The 15,252-nt window shown below is 39.4% G+C and overlaps 1 protein-coding gene across 1 annotated transcript in view; it reads right to left on the bottom strand.

Annotated features, from left to right (window-relative positions):
• Positions 1-15,252, bottom strand: part of CACNA1C (calcium voltage-gated channel subunit alpha1 C) — a 489,049-nt gene that overhangs the window by 181,446 nt on the left and 292,351 nt on the right. Inside the window, exon 5 of the mRNA XM_065682645.1 lies at positions 13,021-13,160. Within this exon, the coding sequence (XP_065538717.1) occupies positions 13,021-13,160 (140 nt within the window). The remainder of the gene's footprint in view (positions 1-13,020; positions 13,161-15,252) is intronic.

Raw genomic sequence — 15,252 nt, 5'->3', positions numbered from 1 at the left:
GTCCTTTGTCTGGTCAAGTGAACATGAACACCCCCCAGACCAATAGTTAAGTAACCTCTGAAATGAGATCATGATAAAAGAGCTTTGTTTCAGAATGCCAAGTGCCATTTGTATACAGCTCTGAGGAATAACTGCACACATTACTGTGTACTAAGGATGTAGTTTTTGAAACAAGGAACTAAGGCTCCTGAAGTGCCAAAGCACCATGGTAATAGAAATGGGCTCAAAGCACCTGGGTCTCCATTGTGAGTGTACCAGCATTTAACTGGAGGACTAATGACTTTCTGGGTTACAAATACCTTTGTAAAGTTGCCCAAATCTCAGGGTCATAACAGCATTATTTTTTACTGTTTATTCTCATAGCTCCCCAGGTAAGTGGAAATTAGCCCCTTTTGTTCATTGCTAAATAGTCCTTTCTCTCTTACAAAGTCTTTCAGTTGTCTGAGCTCTTTTTCCTGATTCTCTAACTTATTATTTGTGAATAGATTTAGAAAAAGTAATAGCTAGCAAGGTAACAAATGTTAACAGGGATCATGCAAATGTTAAAGTGCATCCAGGGATGGTAATATTACAGTATTGTTGTACTTGGAGAAAACTGTATTGATGACAGAAATTGCTCTTCTTGGTGCGGTTAAATACTCCAAGCCTATCAACTGGCATACCCATGAGCTACACTGTTTTATCTTCTCATGATAGAAAAAGTGCAACACAATAATTGATAAACCCTAAAACTTTCTCTTTAGATGGCTATCTATGTGGAAGTATAGCACTGTATATGACAAACACAGGCCACGTAGCTCTGGAGAAGAAAACTGAATCACTTTGACTCTTAATTTTAAGAGAAGAGTTTGAATTTAGGAACTGATTTATTCAGTGGTAAATCAGTCCAAACTCAGAATACCTGAAGCTCCAGCTTTTTTCTTTTCCACAGTAGCAAGGCTGTTGCTTTTGAGTTTTATAAACCTGATTATACTTAAAACTCTGCTTGCAGGAATCAGATAATAAAGTAGCTTTAGGGAAAAAAATACATTCTGATATAATAAGCAAAACCTCCTTTAGCTCTCTAGGGAGCTCCACTATGTTTGGACAGAAAAATTAATGGTTGCAGTTTTCAAAAGATGTATTTGTTAGACTAAAGAATGGTACTTTACTGATATTTACTTTCTTTGTAACTTTACGACTTGCACAATTCGGAAGACTTTTGTACAGACTGTGTATGTATTGCTGGAATGCATTGGAACTAAACATTTATTTATTTTTTATTTCTTTTTACATATAATACATATAATAAGCTGGCAAGAGAGAATCATAAGGCTATCCTGCTGCAAACTGAACAGCTAAATTAAATTCTTTACAGAAACAGAAATCTACTAATATAAATCCGAGTGGAATTTGGCCCCCTCCAAAGTAATGATTTCAGGTGAAATAACAATCTCAACACTGGAATGTGAAAAGCAAAAGATGGGCTAAAGTTCAAGTTTAAATTTTCACCTATATTGTGAGGGGCAAGGGTGAGACTCAACCCTAAATTCTTTCATTGGGTGCTATTTATAATAAACAACCGAACTGTTAGATTTAAAACAGGCCTTTGTAAAGCTTGTATGCAGTTAAAGCATGTATGGATACATGGACATAGTGGTTTGATTTCCGACCAAGACATCAAACCTGATTAAAAGGAATTTATCTTTTGGTAACTTCCAACACATATTAAAAACCAACACACAGCAGCAATTTATGAGAATATGTCAATTGCAGGAATGTGCTGAACAAGAAGGAACAACAGTTATTGCAGAAAACAAAATTAAAAATCACTAAACCCAACAGCCAACGCAAAACAAGACAGAAATGTCATCCAGGCTGTTAGTTTAATGTGTTAACACACATTTTTAAAAGAAAAAAACCCATCAGATTATACTTCTAAGATATACAGCATTTGATTAATCCCAGTCCTCACACCAGGTGCATACTACTGCCTTAAAAAAGGGGAGCCCCCTGCAAGAATGGTATCAGATTAGAAGATGAGACACTTGAAGAAAATTTAGAGAGGAGGTTTTGTAATCTAATAATGAAATTTAATTTCTATAGATCCACTCCTAAAGAAAATAAAATTTAGTAAGCCTTATGAAAAAAGTGACAAAAAAAAAATTTTTAAAATTTCTTTTCTTTTATTCCACGTGCTATTTCCAGTCAAAAACACTCCCGATGTAGAAATGTTGAGCTGCTTTAGTATTACTGAAGTTGAAAAAAAGATTCTTTGCAGAGGGCTAGCAGATGTTTTCTGAATTGTGATTGATGGGGCAGGGTGAACCAGGAGAAGATAATCTAAAACTGAAAAAATAAGAGGCATAGCTATTCAGAAAAAAATAGTTGCAACAAAGGGAAAAAACACATATGGGATAGGTTATTGTTACATGTGTTAAACAGGAATTGGATTTGCTTCTGGGAAAAAAGGAAATTAAGAAAATGTCTGATCTCCTTCCTTTTTTTCCTGGCAGAAAGAAAACTGATAAAATGTTAAGAGACTGGGCAGGTTAGGTGGGATGCAGTTTACCTTTGGTCAATATTTCCCCATGATCAGAACAACAAATTATTTGTTCCACCAGTGAACATCTTAAGCACTGAAAAGTTTATTAGTTGTTCATACCAGCCAATATTCCTGTGTTCTCAACTAGCATAGTAATACCAAGCAGACATAACTTAAAAGGCTGCAGCTGATTTTGGAGAAGCTAGAGTAAAGAAGGAAGGCCTCAAACAGATTAGTGTAGCCACTGAAATTTTTAAATACATTTCCTCATATTTGCTTCCTCTTGTTTCAGTGTACTTTGGTCTTTTTCTCCTATAGTGCTTGCACAGATGCAATATTATTACAAATTCAGATCATCATTAAAAAAAAGTAATTATTTGGAGACTAAACAGGAGACTTCAAATGTATTCACTGGTTGAGAGAACAATCTGACTGGTCTGCTGCTCTGTGCTTTGCTGGTATTTTGATAATGCTTTGTGAAAAATCACGATGACCACAGGCAGCTAACACTGCTTTTGGAAGGCCAGGACAAACAGAATTAATTCAAATCATGCCAGTAATGGTGCATCCATGTACTGCCTTGTGTCCTGAGCAAAACACTCTTCCACGAACTTTCTTGTGTCCCACTTCTGAGACAAATGTTACCCAGCATGTGCTAGTCACCTCTTCAAGACAGGATGAGAAAGATTCAGGCATGTTAAAAAGTCCCAGCAGTTTAGTAACAAATTAATAGACATGCATTGACTTCAGAGAAAATGAACGAGGACTTCAAATCATTCCTTACAAGATCTTAATTAACAAGCAAGGCAAAATTTAGCCAAGTGGAATCAAAGTATGAAATGACGTTTGATGTAAGCTTGGGATGACATCAGACGTAGCAAAGATGTCACCTGGGAGAGAATGTAAGAAGAAACCAGAATAGATCATATTCGTACTATTTTGATCAGTAACAGCAATATCCTAGCTCACCCACCCATCATGGAGACAGCAACAGCCAACAATTACAAGTGAGCAACTGCGAACCAAACACACTCCCGCTGATAAGTTAGCTACAATCTGCAGACATACTTCTGCTCCTTCATGGTCCAGACAAAAGCATATCTAAACAACAATGCAACCTGTTCTAAGGAGACAGCAGATGGCATTCTTAGATTTTTCAGATGCTTTAGGACAAGCATCATAATGCCATGGTCTCTCCCTAAGCTTTGCCCTGTGTCCATCGTGAATGGGAACTCTGAGCGTTACTTGAAGAACAAAAAACAGGTGCTAGAAAGGAAGTCTGATCTATCCAGAGCACTTCTGAAAACCTCTTACTAAGCCAAGATTTTTTTTACTATCTTCATGTCTGCTCTTTGATGTCAGCGTGGGCTTTGTTTTCTTCATTTGGAAGGGCTGCCTACACCCTGATGTGGTCCCACATTATGGTTTTGGGATTTTTGTTCTGTTGTGAAGACATGTTCAATAATCGTGCCAGCAAGCATGGTAATTGGTAGGATAAAGGCTGACACAGTTATTGGGTACATTTGTAGTTAATGCTATTTTTAAAAGAGCTATGTAGCCAAGATCAAATAATAAATATTTCTCTGTTTTCATTGGAGTTCCTTAAATATGGCAGAAATCTTTGTTACAACAAGAAGTCTGTGGCTCTGAGTAATCTTCTTTACTGAGACAAATCCCTTTTTGCTATGCCGAGTTAACCTCTTCTGCCATAAATTACATCATTCTTCAAGTTGTACCACTCAAGGAAACATGCTTTAGGTCCTGATTGTGTAAGCCCTACTCATGGGAATGAATTTTACCTATGAGAGATGCTACACTGAAATAAAATTACTCTCTTGAGTAACAGTGACCTAAGTAAATAAAGGACTTGCAAGCATGTGTAGGGTTTTAAGTTAACTATGAAGAAATAAGCTTAATGAGGACATTTGGTTCAGACTGTTCTCTCTCTTTTTTCTCCACTCCCTTCCCATTTGTAATGAAAGCAAAACAAATTCGCCTCTTGAGATTAAAAACAGCTAGGCAATGACATGGGAAAGGTGGTGCAACTTGTCCTCACACGGTGCTGTATGTGCTGGAGAGATGGTACAGATGGTTGAGAAGTCTTGTTCAAGAATGAAGGAGAACATAAGAAATCTGCTTGAGAGCACGTTTCTTACAGCTTTTAGAGCTCAAGAGAAAAAAAAGGAACTGGACTTGGCAGAAGCTGATGTTATTAAACACAACAACAACAAAGTGTAAGGCAAAATTGAGATTTGGAAGCCAAATTTTGCCCAAATGTATTTGCAGCAATTCCCTCTGTTTGCAATGATCTTTATTTTATAGATCTGGTGACAATAAAATACCAAGTATTTATTGTCTCCTCCAGCTTACTATAATCTTTTGTACATACACACAGACCTTTCACACTTTGGAAGCTTTGATCAGGCCACTTCTCCTATCTCCTCACACTGAAGGCAAGCCAGAATTCTCCACTGGTATGCTGTTTATACCATAACTTCACATGTATCAGGAGGGTAAATTTAAACACTGAGCTCCACCAGCGTATAAACATAAATCACGTGCAGAACATATGACTGTCAACTATACTTTACCAGAAACATACACATTAAAAAAAACCCAACAAAACTGTCTTACTGACTTCCAGTTAGAATTTGCTTAAAACTTAAGATTTACTATGTGCTATTCAACATATTCAGCAGGCAACAGCTCATATATCTTTGCCATATTCCAAACATGCATGGTTCTCAAAAGAGGTGCCATTTTGGATTTCTTGAATTTTCTGTGTTTATTACCTCAATTACATAATTTCCTCAGCTATATAAAGTGGTAATAATTTTCTTGGGCTGTGCAATGAGAAATTACAGTTGAAAATTTTGATTGTGCACTAAATAAAAATAAATCCCAAATGCAAGCTAAATAACTGCCTTGGGTGTGCTCATTTCAGGGCTGAAAAATGGAGTCATCGCAATAGCTTGAGCTATGTTGTCTCAGTAGCTGGCAATCCCAAGCAGGACAGCAACCACAGGAGCTTTCAGAAGTTTTGCTCTGAAGCTCCCCTAATCCAATTCCCTTTGCAGCTTTTTACATTTTGCTTTTTAGAGCTTTGTCCATCCAGTTTAAAAGTGGTTCAAATTCCTTTTTCAAGGCTTCCAGACTCTCAGGTACATGGGCATCCACATGGCGTACCTTCACCACCAGGTTCTGCACCCAGGCAATGATATCTTGCCACAGTGCAGCAGCCCAGATGGGTTTACCTCTGCACTGCCAGTCGCTCTGCTTCCATTTGAGTAAACTACACTCTGTATATGTGCCAACATGGTGATCCCCATCACAATCAGCAGGCAGGTCTCACAGGTATCCAAAGGCCATTCAAAACCTTCAGAACTTTCAAATGATGCTGTAAACAGTCTGGTAGGGGAGCTGGGAAAGTAAGGGAATGTCTCCTTCATAGGTTAACCACCCAAGGAGGGAAAAAAATACGGCCAGTCAGGTGCTGAGGATGAAGTAAGGCGAATGTCACTGATGTATGCTGAGATACAGAAGTAACTAACAGCATGTAAAGTTGCTCTAAGTCTCATCCTCACCCTCCAGTAAAGTGTTTGGCACAGCCAAGCTGACATGATACTACAAATGAGAACAGCAGATTTCCCCTGGGAGAGGACATTTGAGGGTAGTTTAAAAAATCACCATTTCATTCTCCCTGCTTTTCCTAGTACAGGCAGAACCTAAGGTCTCAGGAGCAGTGTGCCTCCAGCAAGAACTAGGCTCTCTGCATGGTGCTTGATTCGTATTTACTGGCCTAGCCTTCTCCACACACCAGGTAGAGTGGCTCCGAGTACGCTTCAATTACACCCGAGTTCAATTTGTCCTCTAGACAAATTGAGCTTTGCAAGGACTATGCAGGAGAGAAAACATCATGTCTGTTCCCCCCGGTTAGGTACACCTAAACTGATCTGAATCAGGTGCAGTTGGAGACTATGTCATCAGTACAGTACTAGTTTCTAGCTCACAGCACTAAGAGGTCTTCTGATAGGCAACAAGCATCAATGCCTCATTTTTTATAAGTCATTCAACAACGAATTCAGAGTCCTCAAATCAAACATGAGATAAAGGATTTGCTCAGTCTTATGTTAGGAGGATGGTGAGTCTGACATATCCCTACTGGCTTAAACTCTGTAAGTCATTCTCTATTTTGATATAGAACTCCTCCGACATTTTTCTTTCAGTGGGGGGTGTCTCTGAATTATGAGATTGTACAAACAAAATTCCCCTATGATTTGAAATTATTAAATTAGATCATATTCCTTAAAAAAGGGGAGGAAAACAAAAGAAATATTACCAGTTAGAGTTAAGAACAGTCTTCACTGGAATATACAGACTACAGCCTAAACACCTTGTAAGTATCTGAGAGCCTTTTTCTCTTACTTCTTCCAAAAAACTGATGCACAATGTACTTGGCAGTGTCCCACACAGAAAAATCCTAGACAGGAAAAAATCCAGTCCTATCACCTCTGGGATTTCCTTGCTTCACCTGCAACAACACCACAAATTAACAACAAACCAAGCTGGATGGTTTCGCCAGTCCAGCATCTCTCAAACAGGCAAAACTTTCCTCATGCATTGCTCTTCCCATAGAGCCCTCGGGGGCTTTTTTTATTTCCCATCTTCACCACTCTGTGTGGTGAATATGGAATCATATATATAGACCTGAATGGCTCAGATCTATCAAGGATACTGCAAGTAAAGACAGGATGCTTTCCTACACATCCTGAAGCTCAAAGAAACAATCTGATTAATACCAGAAAGTTTGGGGTAAAGATGGAAAATGACTGTGATAATAAGAAAACACAGAAACAAATACAGGGTAGAGAACATCACTGAGAGTGAGGAACCATTGTAAATTTTAATACAGAAGAGCATTTCAGGGCAACTGAGGACTAATTGCAATAGATGGAACAAAATCTAAAAATGTTTAATTTTTTTATTTATGTTATCTGAAGATATCCAATGTTCACATGAACTCAGAGCAGTCGTGGATTTCCGCAACAACATTGTTATAAAAAAATGTTGCTTTAGTTAGCTGACTTAAATACGTATAAAGGTAATAATCTCTAGGCATTCTGGTCTTCATTTTAACAACAAAAAAAAATATACTCAGCCAGTTACACGCTGTTGTTTCACTGACAGAAAGACATTGCCCTGTCATGAGAAGGGCTTAGGATATCTTTCTCATACCCTCCGTTTCCCAGTTAAGCAATAGTTGCATCTCAAGTAGACCATGTAAGTACTGGTGCTAGTGACTTATTTTAAGTAAATCTCTCCTGCTAGGAGACTCAAGTGAAGCTTGAACACATCACAGGCTTAGTTTTTTGTGGGTTTTTTTTTTGTTTTTTGTTTTTTGTTTTTTTAAAAAGGGAAGAAAAGAAAAAAGATGGCAAGTTTTTGTTCTGGTGGAACACTTGAGTTTCCTCTCTAGTTTTTGTAAGGATGTAACAATCTTCTGCCCATGTCCATCTGGCTGGTCAGCAGGGGATCTCATTGAAAATACAAGTACGGAGCACGTAATCTACTCAAATTATATGGCTTTCAAGATACCTGGAAGAGCTTATAAATTACGTTTGTCAAATATCAGATAGGCAATAACTACTGGCAACAATGTAGTTACATGAAGACAAAGTACAACATAAAGAGGATGAACAGAATGTATGAGGTGGTATAATTGAGCTGCATGCATAAAGGTGGTAGAGATGGAATTTAATAAGTTAAATAGGCGTGAGTTAGCATGAGGAGGAGTAACTGATTGCCCCTTTTTAAGCAATTGATTTTTCTTTTTTATTGGATCATGCTTCTTCATTGCTGAATGCATGCTTCTTTTTGCTCTCCTCAAGCACAAAATGTTTAAAGCAAGTTTTAAAATATGTAATAATGTAAAATGGTGATAGAAGAGTGGTCAACAGAAACCTCTTAACACAAAAGGGCTCACTTGATCATGTCCCTACCAAGCTTTGCAATACTTTACACCCCCGCCAAAGTATACCAGGTAACAGTTACCAATCACTAAAGTGATAAAGTTTTGATGTACAAGCTGATTTTGCACTTGTCTACTTATGTCCATCTAGAGAATTCTTTTCCTTCTCTCTCCTTTCTCAAACCAGCATACTGATCCTAATGTCACATTGAGATAGGTGCTCTGATGCACATGTGAAGTTTTCTTTACAAGGAGACTGCATTAGTACACCAGCAGTAAAGTTATTTCAGCAACTAAAATTAAAGGATGCACTACAAGAATTACGTTAGTATGACAGTAACAGAGTAGTTGAACAGTAAATCCTGGCCTGTGTATCAACACTATACAGTGCTTACACCTAATTTCTAAAAGTGACTTACCACTGCGAAGCCTAAATGTGCTTTTGAAAATATTCACCATTAATTTACAAGTTCATGCCAGGCTAAAAAGGCTGGGAGGGGATTGTTTTTCCAGAAGCAGTAAGAATTTAAAAAGAGTTAGGAGAACAAAAAAACGCCAACAAACCCACTAAAAAACAACAAAAAGAGTTGCTTAATTATCCCTTTTAAATTTTATTTTGTTCACAAAGCAACTGTCAGCACTGGGACGAGAGCTGTGGGATGTATCTAATCTACTGCTCTGCCATGCACCTCACAGTCACAACAAAACCTGTACATTTCACTCCAAAAAAAGTTTTCAAGAAAGGAACACCAATTACAAAAATCATATCGAAACAGATCAATCCCTATTGCGCTCCTTGGAAATGTGTAAATACTTAACACCACTTTTTAAAGGTGCAATGGGAACACAAAGACCTTAAATTCATTGCCTTCGAAGGCTTCTTTCATGATGCTACAATTGTTTTCCAGACATGGGTAAGAGACAAGACATGTCATCTTTTAAATGAAATGTCTATTTCCTTCTTCATGACAAGTGGTCTTGTGTATGTCCATATAACCACAAAGAATAAAAGTATCATCTGTTCTCTTGGAGATTATGAAATATTTATTTGCCCGTGACAGTCGTCCAGATATAGTCTTCAGACTTTGCTGAATTCATGACCTCAAACCCTTTTGATTTTGACTAAAGTAATCTGGGGCCTAGGACAATTCAGTCATTACAAAGATTGTCAAAGGTACCTCTGCTCATCTGCCTGTGGGTGAACCAGCTTTGCTTGCAGATGAACCTCTTCCTGTGCTGCACAGTCCCTGAATAATTCACTGAGACGATTTCTGACAAAAGACAGCCAAGTCCAAGGAACTAAGCACGGATTTGGAGAAAAAGCATTCTCAGATCTGAGGCTAACGTCTATCTAAAGCTATCCAACTATCTAAAGCTTTCACATACCCAGGTGTCTAGCACTGGTAGCAAACGAGAGACAGAATTGGAAGCCACTTTTGAAGTGTTAAACCTTGAACTTTTGCTTCAGTCTCCCCATCTGCAAAATGCAGACACTAGTAATTTACTTTAGAGGACAATGCATGTTTTTCCCCTACTTCTAATTATACGTATGTGGAAACTCTTTGTATTCTGAAACAGGTCTTTAAATGCTGAACCTGAATACAAAAAGATGTCCCTCTTAAATTGGATTATTTCCTAAGACTGAGCCAGAGAGAGAAAAATTGACTCAGAAAAAATTACTCTATGCTGCAAGCCAATCTATCCGCCTCAGACAACCTATTTCCCAATCCTGATGAGTGTAAGATTTTAATGCAAAAATTCACCACTTGCTTCATAAATTTAGTTTATAACAATCCTTGTGTTTTACCCTTTTTTTTTTCCCCAGATAGTGGAAGTTAGATCTGGACCCCAAGTCAAGCAGCAGACGCTGGGATTTCCCTGCAGAAGGTGGCTGCCAACGACCCCAGAGGATCCCCTCTTACTAGTGAGATACTACTTCTATACACTTATGGAGTCTGCTATAATAAATCTAGAGTCTGAAAATAAATTGCAGAGCACGTTACATTCAAATAATTTTAGGACAAATCTGTGGGGTTTGTCTCCTCACAGTAGAAAAGTCTACTATATTTTGGAAGGGAAAGGAAACAAAAGGCATTTCTTTATGGATAGCAAAACACAGCAAGTTCAGTATTGGTAACTCACCCACTGGTGTTTATGATGTCTCGGACAGAACTTTAATGGGACCCAGAGATTTGACTTCCAAACCTCTAAACTTATTATTATATAATAATGTAATCCTGTAATGTACTCTTTATGGTTAGCTTAGGCAATCTTATCTAAAAGGCCTCATAAGAAAAGTTACGCTCTAATACATATGGATGTGATAATATCTATCTAGGCTAATCAACAGGCATTTATACAATTAATAAATGCTCAGTGAAGATTGAGGCTGTATTAGTTACAGACCTCAGCAGGCTTTCTAAAAGCCATGCCAGCTCCAAAGAAACCTGGTTCAATAAATATGTCCCTAGTCAGCACCATAAAGACTAATAAAGGATGTCTGTCAGATAAAGTTGATGGTTCACCTACTTCGCATTGGACTAGCATTTCATTGTCTAGACCGAATATTTTATAGCATGTACCAGACTCCCTGGATCTGTTCTGGTTCAAATGAAATACTTCTCTTAATGAAAAAACCCCACAAATGTGCTATTAGATAGTCTATGCTGGGATCAAGATCATGTATGCATATGAAATTATGAACCGTGTCAGATTTGGCTCCCTCAGCCTCCTCTAGTCCTCTAAGAGCACTAGTCAAGAGACTTGAACAGTAGTAACAAAACTCCTTTCACCTAGGCAACACATGTTGTTCTCCAAACCAGCAAGAACTATAAGCATGGTTAAGCTCAGCCTATGTCAGAACAACTCCAAGAGCGCGTCCCAGCGTAGGCAGCATCTCACAGACACTCAAGTTCATAGATGTTTAAATTTGAGTACCATTCCCTTACCATACAGCGCTGTCCTGGGTCTGGGCATGTAACTATGAAGTGTCGAAAGACTTAGAGAAGGACTAGGAAAGAGCAACAAAACCTTAAGTGGATGCCACTGTAGGCTGAAGACCACAGACAAAATGCAAAGAAAGCCAAAATTGTCATGAGACAATTCTGTCCAAAAGCAGAGCTGCCTCCTGCACAGATTGAAGGTATTACATGATACACAATTACTTACATGAAACAACACACTGCAGTAATGCCTAACAGAGGTGGCATGAATACTGGATGTTAGTTCTGTATCAGAAGGAAAGGTCCTCAGCTGCTTAATAGACAGCATTTACTGTTCAATATTTTCTACTCACTCACTGATGTCCAAATAACCCCAAGCTGGCCACAAGCTGAGGCACTGCAGACTGGTTACCAAGCATGGCTCTTTGTGAGACCAAATAGTAATGCTGTCAATTGCCTCAGTATTTTTTGCTTCTATCAGTGCTTCACCTCCTCCCACAGAGATTCTCACCTTTCATTTAAAAAGTTTTGACCCTTTATGGGTGCAGAGAAAAGCCTGCAAACATGGCTCTAATATAACCTAGTGGGTCAGAAAACAAGCAAAAGAAAAAGAACCTCACACTTCTTTTACCTAATAAATAAATCATGATTTTTAAACTGATCTCACAGAGTTTATGGTAACTTGACTCAAGGTTTTCAAATGACTAAGGTTAGAGGTACTTTAAGACATCACACAAGGAAACTCCCCAAATAAACAAAGCTCTCTCCACAGCTATTCTGGAAAAGATTAACTCCTTTCCTGCTAACCACATCTCTCATTGCTATAAACATGGAAATCAATGACAGCTTTCAACTAACCATCTCTTCAAAAGGCCGATATAATAACAAACTCTCTATAACAAACTCTCAAGCAAAATGATAAAATCCTATCGCATTGTGAAGTTCATGTTCCACCTCCACAACAGAATTACCAGACTTCCAGTTACTCATATCTTCATTATAAATAAGAAAATTGATGTTGGACTATAAAAAGCTGCTTGAGGACTTTCTCAGAGGCATTACAAATAATTTAAGCAAATAAGACTAACAGAGAACATGACTGTGCCATTGCCCTATGTCCTGTTGGTTCTAAATTGTTCCCAGTGCTCCTCATCAGAACATCATATGCGAAGAAGAAAATGCAATTTTAATGAAAAAGCTCTTCTCCCTCCAAACCCAACACAAATGGCCATACAGCATTTCCATCTAGGTCAAGTACTTATAATGCCAACAATGCCCTGTGACTTCACAGTTATTTAAAGGATCTTTGCTTGTAATCACAAAAATCTTGGATCTCCCACTTTCATTGTTCAAAAAAGTTGCACAATCAGATTGATATACCACAAAACTTCCATTCCTATTCAGCTCTTGTTTGGTCATTGGATTAGTATCACATTCATTATGAACACATTAATTTGAAAATAGGTCTCCACACACACCAAAAAGTAATCTGCAGCAAGCTCCACCTTCAAAATTGTTACACAAACTACTCCTGCCCCATGCCACAACGCACACGTACATAAAAGAAAACTAATGATGCTACTTACTAGGAACTCCAGACACGAGCCGTAATGGACGTAATACTCGGAAAGCCCGCAGTGCTTTAACATCAAATCCGGCACCTTTTCCTCCTATTGAATTCCCCCCATCTGCTTTGGTTGCTTGTTCTAAAATTGCACTAAAAAGCCTGCAAAAAGAAAGAGGAAACAATCCGTAGGCAGACAGCAAGGCTTGGACTAAACAGGAACAGAGATCATCATCATCATATCACCCAAACTATCTCACAGACCTGTGAAGAGTGTCACACATCTCAGTCGACATTCACATATGGTGGAGGAGAGACAGACTCTTCCCATCTGCAGTAGCCTAATGGTAATGTCTATACCACTTACAAAACACTTGTTTCTGGAGCAGACATAAACATGACATGATCCTCCTTCAGCCTAATGGCTCCTTGCAGCCAGCTATAGACTACCACAGCAACCAGCCTGCCTGGTGGCACATGGAGATGCACTCCCTGCCCTGGGTGCTGGGTTATGCCAGGCGCTTCAAAATGACCACTCTGGCAATGCCTTGTGCTGAAGGGTCCCCAAAAGCAGAGCACATGGGTCAGATTTTGAAGGCAAGCTCCATGCTGTCTTTATCAGTCTGGACATACTCAGTGGGAATTGAGCAGATAAGAAAGTACAACTTTATTAACCAACAATCCCCTCTGAGCAAAAAAAAAAAAAAATCTCCATAATTAACCCAATCGTTAGTTGTCTGCCACTCATTTCACGAGGATTTAAGATTAAGACTGGAGACCGGTAACGAGTGGCGTCCCTCAGGGATCGATGTTGGGACCGGTCTTGTTTAACATCTTCATCGCTGACATGGACAGTGGGACTGAGTGCACCCTCAGCAAGTTTGCCGATGACACCAAGCTGTGTGGTTCTGTTGATACGCTGGAGGATATGCCATCCAGAGGGACCTTGACACGCTTGTGAGGTGGGCTGATGCCAACCTTATGAAGTTCAACCATGACAAGTGCAAGGTCCTACACCTGGGTCGGAGCAATCCCAGGCACAGCTACAGACTGGGCAAAGAAGAGATTCAGAGCAGCCCTGCAGAGAAGGACTTGGGGGTGTTGGGCAATGAGAAAATGAACATGAGCTGGCTTCAGTGTGCACTCACAGCCCAGAAAGCCAACCGTATCCTGGGCTGCATCAAAAGGAGCGTGACCAGCAGGTCGAAGGAGGTGATCCTGCCCCTCTACTCTGCTCTTGTGAGACCTCACCTGGAGTCTTGTGTGCAGTTCTGGTGTCCTCAACATAAAAAGGACATGGAACTGCTGGAACAAGTCCAGAGGAGGGCCACAAGGATGATCAGGGGACTGGAGCACCTCCCGTATGAAGACAGGCTGAGGAAGTTGGGGCTGTTCAGCCTGGAGAAGAGAAGGCTGCGTGGGGACCTCATAGCAGCCTTCCAGTACCTGAAGGGGGCCTATAGGGCTGCTGGGGAGGGACTCTTCGTCAGGGACTGTAGTGACAGGACAAGGGGTAACGGGTTCAAACTTAAACAGGGGAAGTTTAGATTGGATATAAAGAAGTTGTTCTTTCCTGTTAGGGTGGTGAGACACTGGAATGGGTTGCCCAGGGAGGTTGTGAATACTCCATCCATGGTGGTGTTCAAGGCCAGGCTGGATGAAGCCTTGGGTGAGATGGTTTAGCGTGAGGTGTCCCTGTCCGTGGCAGGGGGTTTGGAACCAGATGATCTTGAGGTCCTTTCCAACCCTAACTATACTATGATTCTATGATCCTTCAAGGTGCAAATAGATAAGGGAGTATGCTCGGATTATGTGTTTGTGTATCCATTTGTAAATCCCTTGATCCATTGGCTAGTGAAAGTGCCAAACTGTAGGAGTCTTATTATTAGAATATTTTATTACACCCCTCAATATTTAATCTTGGCTAGTAGGAGTAGCTGCTTTAAGGAGAAGATGTCTCACTCAGAACACATTTGAAAAGGCAGTGCAAAGCAGAAAAGAATATGTTCTTCTGTTAAAGAGCTGAAGGCTCACCCTGTATGTTAATAAGGATTTGATATAATAAATTAGCTTTCAGGAAGCAGTTTCCATTTTTCTGGTAAAACATTAGTACCTTTGGGGGAGGACGGATTCCTCATGAATTTGCTAATGACATTGCTTTCAGCCTTGAAGTAATCAACATGAATGCAGCCAAATTCAGTAGAGGTTAAAAGCTGTTCCAGTAAAAAATGCTTTTTTCCACTCTGCTTGGGAG

The sequence above is a fragment of the Lathamus discolor genome, chromosome 1 (genome assembly GCF_037157495.1).
Source record: "Lathamus discolor isolate bLatDis1 chromosome 1, bLatDis1.hap1, whole genome shotgun sequence".
Taxonomy (NCBI): Eukaryota; Metazoa; Chordata; class Aves; order Psittaciformes; family Psittacidae; genus Lathamus; species Lathamus discolor.
The sequence above is the reverse complement of the archived record's forward strand: the minus strand, read 5'-3'. Positions and strand labels throughout refer to the sequence as shown.